Source organism: Mesitornis unicolor, unplaced genomic scaffold (assembly GCF_000695765.1).
Source record: "Mesitornis unicolor isolate BGI_N332 unplaced genomic scaffold, ASM69576v1 scaffold34503, whole genome shotgun sequence".
Taxonomy (NCBI): domain Eukaryota; kingdom Metazoa; phylum Chordata; class Aves; order Mesitornithiformes; family Mesitornithidae; genus Mesitornis; species Mesitornis unicolor.
In genome coordinates this window covers 21,738-31,977 of record NW_010174565.1, presented here as the reverse complement: position 1 = coordinate 31,977, position 10,240 = coordinate 21,738, and the positions used below count along the sequence as shown (strand labels likewise).

The following is a 10,240-nucleotide window of genomic DNA, read 5'->3' as shown; positions in this document are numbered from 1 at the left end:
TCCCTTCTGCAGCTTAACTCAGTGTAAAGGCTAAACAGAGCAAATAGCTCTATGGAGGAGAATAAAGCAGCACAGAAATTGAGCATCTTTAATGTTCCTGACTTTAGCTGGACAACACAAATTCCATCTCTGTCTTCTCACTTCTTCAATTGCTTAATTGCCACTTTTTGGGGAAGCATGACTCTGTACAATCCTTTAATTTGTTGTGATTACAGCATTAAGGCTCATAATGACAAAGATGCTTTATGCATTTTGCTAAGTATGTTGCTCAGCATCTGAGATCTTGAGGTTTTAGCAGGATCAATTTCAGCTAAGTACTGTAGGATAATAATAACACAAATTCTTACTTGGAACTGAAGAGGGAATTCATGATCCCTACCTCATTTCAGACACATCACAGCACAAGTGTCAGACAGTAAAATCTTTGACTCTTTCCTACCCAGGCTAGATACGCCTCCTGGTAGAAGGCCCCAACTCCTATTACAGAATCAGGATACTGTGCTGATCAAACTGCCCCATATTACTGCTTTTAACATCAGGAATTTCAGCCAAGTTTGCAGGTGTGTTGTCTTTCTCAGGAAATCTAATGTGTGCATTGTTTTCTGGTACTACTGTATAACACAGGCTACAATAGTGGCTATCGAGCTGGTGGGTAAATCCTGCTCCTCTTCTATTCTCTTTCAGTGTGAAGACCAGAAAGTGGAATTATTGTATGACACCTTAAAGCGAGTCTGTGACAGCTTTTCACAGCACTTTCCACCATCCATTTCCCTATCACTACATTCATCCACCAGCTATCTTGGCTTCTTCATTAGTGACAGCCATGAACATATCCTCAAAGAGTTTGCTCTGGCGTTCTCATCAGAGGCTTCAGCCCTGGCAGGTAGGACCAGCATCAGAGGGGCACTGGGTGGGTTGTAGCACAAATGCTTAGGCATACTACTGAAAAGAATCCCCTGTGTCTCTGGGGGGGGCTTAGCACCCTTTCCTCCTACAGATTTGAAAACAACATGCAAAATGCACTCCAGATTTTGGAATTATTTATTTTATTATTATTAAAACCATGACATTCTGCAAAAGCATTATTCAGCAAAACTATGATCTACTCTACTACTGATTTACTATACTTCCTGCATCATGCAAAGCATGTAGGACAAAACAAGAAGAAGAGCTTTAAATGACCTTCACTTCTATGTTGTGACGTGATTTTTTCATTCCTAGACTGCCATGTGAAGCCCTGCCTAAAGCAGCTCCACCTTACCTTGGCTCACAAGTTTTATCCTCACCATCAGAAGACTTTGGAACAGCTGGCCAAATACATTAACCCAAGGGAGACCTGCCAGTGGGTAGCTGCTCTCTACTCACGGGATATGCGTTTTGTTCATTACCAGGTACTGTCATCAGATTTATTTAATTTCCTTAGCCCGCTGTCAGACTCTTTGCTATAGTCATCTTGCCTTTCTTTTTGTTTTATGAAGAAAATCAGTGTATGCACAGTACAGTGTTTCAAAAAGCAGTGTTGTTACAAGTATCTCTTTGGAGTGAAAACCTATATTATGAATCAGCAGACGATACCTTTATGGTAGGCTGCTTGACCTGCAAGTCAGCAAGGTCTAATTACAAGCTCCAGCAGAAAAAAACTAATCTTAACTTGACATAAGAAAATAAAAGAGACAGGAAATTATGATCCTTGAATATTTCTTAAGGTTTGTCAGATCGTAGCTTTGCAGTAAAATTCCATTCAGTAAACTTAGTTTTCTTGATCCAGCCATGATGAAAAATGCATAGGTTAAATATCAGTGAGCAGGGCACAGTTCTTGCTGATGATTTTCTGCTTAACAGACTCTTAGTTAAAACCAGTCAACATTTTTCCAGTTCTCATTTCCAAATTTAAATTATGGAATGATCAACATTTTTTCATCAGATCAGTATATCACTTTGTCACAAGTCTCATACTGGATTTTGGTCACACTCAGGAGAGCTGCAAGTAATCACAAAAATAGCTGATAACATTTTTGTTACATTTTCTTTCAAATAAGTCTGTATTAGCTACAGGAAAAAGAAATATTTTTATGAAAACCAAGTGCCTAGTTTTACACATACTGCAAATGCAGTATCATTTTCCTCCTTCTCTGCCAAAGTGTCATTAAAGAGCAAGTTGCAGAGTGGAAAATAGTACTGGTCACTATGTCCAGTAGAGAGTTGAGCAACAACCATCCCCTGAACCACTGAGGCTCGTGCAGCAGCAGGCCCCAGGCAGCACCCTGACTCCGCTACCTGTTTCCTCCAGACACTGAGGGCCCTCTTCCAGTACAAGCCCCAAAACATCGATGAACTCATGATCAACACCGGGGACTTCATCTACGTTGACCCAACGCAGCAGTCCAATGTGAGCGAAGGCTGGGTGATCGGGATCTCTCATCGGACTGGCTGCAGGGGTTTTCTTCCTGAAAACTACACTGAGAGGGCCAACGAGTCAGACACATGGGTTAAGCACAGGTAAGTTGTGGTTTCATGGATGTTCCTCCTCACCGTGAGCTAATGGCTGCCAGGTGGGAGTTAGAGGGGGCATGGGCAGAGGAGAGAGAGGTCTTGGGGGTCCAGGTGTGATGCTGAGACTTCTGGAAGAAAAGACATAGGATGCACACCCACAAACACCCAGAGTTCATCAGTTCAGCTGCTCAAGTGATGACTCCTGTTTGCTTTTGGACAACCTGAAAATCCTAATGAACTTTAAAAGATCACATTCTGCTGGGCAGGCTGAGCCTTCAGCCTGGCTCGCTGCTTTCTTCTTTCTTCTTTTTTTTTGTAATTTCAAGAGCTTGCGAAGTTAACATGAAGAGAAATCACTCAAAGGTGACTCCACCTCTTGAAGCCCACCCTCATCTTGTTGATTTGCCCTCTATCAGCAGCCATCTGCCTGGCTTCCTGCACTTTGCTCTGCAGCTGACAGCACAGCTGATGCTACTTGCAGATTAGAGCTGATTTTTCTGAGCAGGGAGGTGCTTGCTGAGTCTTCAGAGACAGAGCAGAGGCAATCGGGTAGTATTTCCTGTTTGAAGATCACTCTTTAGCAGGGTTACACCCAACTTATGTCATCAGCTCATATTATTTTAGCCTCATTTTTACTGACTAGATTCTAAATCAAGAAAAAAGTGATTAAGTGGACTGCAAGTGTGCAAAAAATGTTGAATGAAATATGAATCCTGACTCAGATGTGTCTGTAGACAACATCATGACTTAAAAAAATCCCTTCTCTTTTTGTGTGAGCCCATATGTTTTTGTGTATGTGTTGTTTCTGCTTTTTCTGTAGGGAATATGTTTTAGCAACAGCTTCAAGAATCGTGACCCAAACTGAAAATGAACCTAATGTAAAGCTGAATGGAGAAGGCCATAATCCTAGTATGTCAAGGAGCATAACCAATGTACGTTCTCTTCAGGTAATTGTTTTTTCCATTTCTTATCATTGCCATGTGCTTATGTAGGTATACTATTAAGTAAAAGCACTTAGTAAATGTAATAGTATCTTCCTTTTCTCCCTCACATTTTCATGTTACGGTGTGGTGCGCATATATACATATACACACAATCATATACTTCTACTGTATGGTATAATATCTCATAAATATTTTGTAATGTATATGATGTATATTACTCTTACCTTCTTTAATAAAACACTTTTAGTTCCTGTCATAATAGCACAACACATGAGTTCTCTGCTCAGGTTTCTCCGTGCACAACCTTACTGGGCAAGCTGTGCAGAGGTATGGTGACAAGTCTGACAAGTGAGACACAGGCACAACTTCTCCCGACTTTCATATGGGTTCACAGCAGAGTAAATAGAGCAGAATTAGGCTCATTGTTCATTGTTACACGTCCTTCCACCAGCACTCAACAGCTCTTTGCCTGTCTTATGTATCTCAGATCTGTAGCAGAGCCACAACTTGGCCAGAGGAATGTGTTTTGCAGAAGTGCACGTCCCCAGACTAGGAGTTTCCCTGGTCTCTGGGTTCTTTCTGAGAAGAAGATCAAGACCACAAAACCTTAGTTTTAAACTCTGATCTTGTGGCGGCTGATTCATGTTTCATGGTAGAAATGCAATAGTGTTTAGCAGAATACATTAATATAAAACTCATACCACTTCTTAAGAATTCTCTGCTGCTGAAGATAGACATCACTAACCTCAGTGCTGCAGCAGTAGTGATATGATGGTTACTGTTGAAAAATTTTTAAAGCCTATGACCTGTTCATCCTTCTCATCTGTATTTAACATGCATTGTATACTAACTCCAAATTACTAAGAACTTATTTGTAATTCCATGTAGTCTGAGTAAAAAAAAGTAACCTCAGAGATGATCTGGGTTCACTGTTAAATTGTCCACACAGGTATGAAAAGTATAAAAGTGGTGTTTTTATTAGGCAAAGAAGGATGAACTTGGTGTTAGTCCTGGTGTAGAGAGGAGCATTACCACTGAAATCTTAGCTGTTTTCCCTCTTTTGTTTATACCAACTATATGACATAAACTAAAATTATAATTCCTTCCCACACTGTAGTTAAAAGAACTGTTATCAGCACTACCTTTCACTAGTGTAAACAGAGAGTTAAAACCTAATCTGTAGCCCATGAAGGTCAGGGATCTCTTTCATTTGCCTTCAGCGGAGAGCCAGTCAGGCTTACTACTGTCCTAAAGACAGGCATCTGTTATAGCAGTTCCTTTCTCTCCTGTTCCATGCTTGCTACAAACCTTCCAGGACAGGTCTGCTGTTCCTTACTCCATCAGGAATTCAGACTTTTCATGCAGGTTATATATAATATCACAATGAAAACCCCTTTTTACACAGCTGTCTCAGAACGCCACCCTGCGAAGAGGTGTGCTGGTGATGCGCCATGGGGAAAGAGTTGATCAGGTCTTTGGCAAATCTTGGCTTCAGCAGTGCTTGACTGCAGATGGTGAGTAAGATAATGGAAGCCTCTTAGAAAATCAGAACCAAAACCAATTAACCCCAGTAATGGGTACAAAAGACTCAGTCTCCTAGGTGTAAATGTAAACACTGACACAAAAGAGTGAGTAACATTGCCAGTCAAGTGCAGCACTGCTTTGACCTGCATGTAACCAGTATTTCACAATGATGTTCTAAAGACCTTCATGTTTATGTGGGATAAACTCTACAGAACAAGTGAAGTTCTTGTGATACTGACAGATATGTGTCTCACTGACGGATGTACAAAACACATGATCTCTAGCGCTCATTACACAAGATGTTGGTTGTCAGACCCCTCCACCATTCTGCACTTGAATCAGAATCATGGCCTGTGGATCAGAGTCACAGCACGTCACTAGTCAAAGCTGAATTTCTTGGTCCTCAAAAAAGATGTGTTTTGGGGTGAAGAAAACTGACCCAGAACAGGGAAATATGTTGTCAGTAGGAAGGAGAGGAACATGGAGGTGGGAGTTCAGAAGGGAGAACTTTATGCTGAAAGCCTCTTCTGTTATGCTGGTGACCACCTATATTAAGTGCATGAAATTCACACTACATAACGAGGGTAGTATCTTCCGGCTGCATAATCAATTCATTAGTTTCATTTTTTACTGTGGAAATGTTTATTTTTCATTTTGGCAATGGTAAGAATACTATTGATAGGGAGTGGATTTATGTTTCATTTGAGCCCCACAAAGCCTATCCTCTCTCTCCTCCTTCCCCATTTGCTCCTTCAGAACTTGCAGAACAGGTGCTAGTTTGTTAGGACAGGTCATTTCCCAACCCAGAGTTGTGACCTTAAACCGTGATCATTTTAAGGTAATAGCAGTCTCCAGGTTTTTTTCATCAGTGAGACACTGACTATGTCTGTAGTACTAAAATAATTCCATAAGCATTGAGTTCAGACACTGTCCCGTGATCTCCCAAATGGCTTAGCTATTCGCTGTCTCCTCAGCTGACGGCAGCTCCCCCTTACCCACATGGTTTCCCAGTGATGTTTGGGGAGAGCACAGATCATAGTTGGTTCCCAGTGGACAGAGAGTGTGTGTGTTTGAGGTGGAGGGAAGAGACACCAGATCCTTGGGCAAATGTTTTGCTTCATCACTTGCCCTCATGGTCAGAGAATGGGCCTCACCCTGTTTTGTTTGCCAATCGAGATGTCACTCTGGGCTGAGTTTCCAGAACCAGCCATGCAACCATTCAGAAAAAATGAAGCCATCATAACGAAATGCCACCCATCCATTCAGCTGCTGCCTCCCTTTTGCCACAGCAAAATGTTCCACCTCGTTTCAGGAAAATACTACAGAGCAGATTTGAACTTCCCTTCCACCCTGCCAAAGCGGAAAGACAGCGTGAAGCAATTTGAATACGATCCTCCTTTATCTTGCTGTGGTATTTTCCAGTCAAGGCTTATAGGTAAGCTGGATAATATCCTACTGCAAATGTAAGGGTTTGGGAAGCAGGCTTTCATCATCTGCAAAAGCTCATAGTGGTTTTGCAGTAGAAAAGCTTCCTAGAAGCACGCACTGTGGTAGCGCTTCTCTATCGGCAACCACTGCAAGATCTGCTAAAGAGTAAAATAGAGAGTGAGGCTGGTTGCTAATCTTTGAGGCACATTCTGCCAATTCTTGGCAAAGGAAGTTAAAAGAGAGAAGCTGCAACACAACCTGTGCCCCACTGCTTGTCTGCAAGGGACTGATGTCTTATGCAACTGCCACTGAATGGGCAGTGAGGAGCGAAGGGGCTGGCCAGAGGAAGCACCTTCATGGTCAGCAGAGTGTACCTCATCACAGGTACCTGACAGCCGGGTGGTATGGGTTAGTCTGACTCAATTCACTCACCAGATGAAGTTGTTCCTGCTACCTGAGCTAGCGTGCCTGACTGAAAATGCAAGTCTGGTGCAAATGCTTGTCTCAGCTGATTCAGATAAATGGAGACAGCCAAATGTCTAGCTGCTGTTTGCAAATTTTGAGTGGATCTTCTGTAATCATCTTTCCAGAACTCACTCTAAATTTGCTGTTGCCACCAGAATGAGCTTTTTAGTGAACTCAGCCAACAGTGTGAAAATAATGAATAGAAAGGAACTGTCAATGTATCCCATATCAACAAAACTGAAAAGCTCCAGCTGTTTTTTTTGCAGAAAATATTTTGCAGTATTTTCCCATCTATCATAGTTCGTAGAAGAGCAACTCACTTTGCTGTTCCCATCCAGGGGAAGCTCTGCTGGACCAGGAGGTGACAGTCAGCTATGTGTACTCGTCACCCGCCCTCCGCTGCGTACAGACAGCTCAGCATGTACTGCAGGGTAAGGCTGCAAAACTGGCCAGGAGCTTTTGCCACAGGGAAAACATCTTTGTCAAACTTCTGTGAGGTCTCTGAGATAAGCAATTAAGATGCTGTACGACTTTGTCGTTATTTGTTGTTATATTCAAGCAGGGAAGAAAAGGTCATTTTTGAATAGCTGGTAATATGGGCAATAATAAACCTGCTGCCATGTGTACGGTCTGCAGGGTATGATCCCATTACCTCCAGTCCTCGCTAGATAAAATGGAATCCAATGTTATACAAAACAGAGGCGTTTCACATCAGGTTGAATTCAACTTTAATAGCTGCTCATCAAATCACCACTGCCACCTCTTCCAAAAATATTCTGAGCCAAAAACCAAATGTTTCCAGTGCTCTGAAGGATATGTATGTGAATCAGGGAAGACAGCTTTCTCCTGAAAGCATTTGCCTTTGCAAGCCAAAGTATTTTAATTCCTTCATAGTGCAGAACCTCTTTCCTACTCCCCTTCCCTCTCCATCTTTTCTTTTTTTCTCCTGTCCCCTCCAGCAGGTCTGTCAGAGGTTCACAGTTCATTCCCATGTTTACAGCAGCTTTATCATGGGAATGCATTTCTTCTGGGAACTAGTGCCACTCAGTAACCTCTCTTGAGAATAATCAACAAAATTATAAGTCTCTTGACAAAAGAATTCAATTTCTAACACTGTAGGATGATTTATTGCCCCACCAAGGATCACTGAGCAAAATGCTATATAAAAATGGCAAAAACATTTCCTGTCTACAGTTTATTCGGATTGCAATATCACCAAAGTATCTTATACTATTCTCTCCTGTCCCCTGCAGATCATCACAAGAGAGCTCCAGAAATAATGATGATGATGATGATGATGATGAAGTAATAATTTGTAGTGTCATTAGTCAGACAAGAATATAATAGTGGCTTCATTTAATCAACACAATCTTCTTTTGTTCGACAATAAGCTATTCATTTTCATTAGTGAAAGTATTACAGCAAACAAGGCAGAATGTATAGCCTGAATGTAACACTTCCAGTGTACCTTTCTCTTCTCAAGAAATATTTCTTCTCCTTCCAGGGCTTAAATTAGATCAAAAAGTCAAAATCAGGGTGGAACCAGGACTGTTTGAATGGACCAAGTGGGAAGCAAGCAAAGTAATTCCTAACTTCATGACTGTGACTGAACTGGTAGAGGCATCTTACAAAATAGATACAAGTTACAGGTAATTGATCCATATCTAGCTGTTATAGACTTTTTTTTCCTAAGGTGTCTCCTCACCAACTGATTCTACCATTCTTTGATCTGATACTTGTGTATGGGACCAGCCCTGCTTCGGTGTCACCTTCAGATCGGCTGGCTCAGGCCCATGGTTTGTCACGCACAAGCCTAGCTGCATTAGAGGCACTTGTGTCAGGTATCAGGAGTTCTGGTTTTACCTTTGGCTTATGTGCAGCAACCTTTGGTAATGTGAAGGTTAACCTGATAAGTAAATAACATGCTGGTTGTCAGTGACAATGAGATGTGATTTTGGAAAAGGTTAGTAAGCCTTTTGTTGAGGTTCTGCCATGGGGCAGCAGCAAGAGATCTGCCTCACGGCAGAGGGTGAGGCTGGGAGGTGGCAGTGAGCACAGCCCTGCACCTGAAACGTCATTGGTTTGTGCCGCAGCTACAAGAGGAAGGAAAAGCAAGGGGCCACCCCTGTGCCCCCCCGGGGCAGAGCCACATAGGGTCTGGGGAGAGAGGGGTAAGCCCAAACTGAGCCAGCTGTCCTTCTGGTTTTGGAGGCATGCAGGATAACAGCATTTCACCATAGTTGATAACTTGTGCCAAATTTAGTCAGGGAGGAGGGTTGTTTTGTTTTGAGTTGCTCTAAGGTTAATACTGTGCTCAGCAAGGACTTTTTGTGGCCCTCACAATGTGGGGAAGGTGATGCCTCTTCTGCATGTTTGCAAACCACAGCAGGGCAGGAAATGATAAGCCTTCAATTCAATCTAGCTCCTCATCTTGCTCACAAACCAGGCTGCTCTGTGTTCACAGTGCACAGCTGGATCCAGTAAGTAACTCAGCTAATAAAAACAAGTGTCTCTGGGGTTTCCCATATACACAAGAAAGGGGGAAAGGAAACTTCTCATGTCTTAATGTATTTCTTACAGCCAATAAAGTATCTGAATTTGAAATGGCATAAAGGAATAAAATCCTTAATTTTCTTGGCTTTTAGTCCTTTCTAGTGTGCTTTACTACCAACAGACTGTGTTCTCTAGTCTTTTGGTGCAAAATCACTTGCCTAAAAAGAAAATGTGCAAATGTAGAGCAGTGGGAATTTCAGAGGGGAAGCTCTGAAGCAAAGCTAACTCCACGGGTCAGACCCCTCACAGTTCACACAGGTCCAGGCAAAAATAGGGTGGTTGAGCTATAAACTTGCACATATGATGCCAGTTTCTTCCCATCACATGCAGGGTTCAAAACCCAGGAGCTGGTTTTACCACATTCACCCAGTGCAAATGACAGCCTTCAACTAGGTTGAGTCCCTGAACACTCCTTGTCAGCAGTGGACTTCACCCAAATTCTTCCATTTCCAGTGCCACTAGGAGGCAATGTGAGGGATGCTGAAATTTTTGCTGCCTGTGTGTTGTGTGCTGACATGAAATAATCTTGAGATTCACTGCACTGTGTTGCTGACATCTAAAAGCTGGGTGCCTAGGCTGTGATGGTTAACTAGCAGCCTTTTCATTGATGGAAAGTAGAGGACTCCCAAGACAAAGATTTTTCATATTACAAAGCCTATTTCAGACACTTAAGACAGCATGAATTGCCCTCTGAAGAAGCTTACTTGTCTCCATTGACCTAGCCAGACACTTGAGTCATAGGCAGCTAAGGTTGGGTGAGGCTAACTCTGCCTCTCTCACAGATGCAGAGATTTGGTAGGCGCTCCCTGTCCCAACACAAGATAAACTCTGCC

General features: G+C 42.4%; 1 protein-coding gene across 1 annotated transcript in view; it reads left to right on the top strand.

The window, feature by feature from the left end:
* Nucleotides 1-624: 624 nt before the first annotated feature.
* The window catches only part of UBASH3A (ubiquitin associated and SH3 domain containing A), a gene marked incomplete at its 5' end in the record, with an annotated part of 13,033 nt that continues 3,417 nt past the window's right edge, over nucleotides 625-10,240 (top strand). Inside the window, 8 exons of the mRNA XM_010181092.1 lie at nucleotides 625-883; nucleotides 1,222-1,391; nucleotides 2,291-2,499; nucleotides 3,314-3,440; nucleotides 4,852-4,951; nucleotides 6,274-6,396; nucleotides 7,193-7,285; nucleotides 8,359-8,503. Coding sequence (XP_010179394.1) covers nucleotides 625-883; nucleotides 1,222-1,391; nucleotides 2,291-2,499; nucleotides 3,314-3,440; nucleotides 4,852-4,951; nucleotides 6,274-6,396; nucleotides 7,193-7,285; nucleotides 8,359-8,503 — 1,226 coding nt within the window. The remainder of the gene's footprint in view (nucleotides 884-1,221; nucleotides 1,392-2,290; nucleotides 2,500-3,313; nucleotides 3,441-4,851; nucleotides 4,952-6,273; nucleotides 6,397-7,192; nucleotides 7,286-8,358; nucleotides 8,504-10,240) is intronic.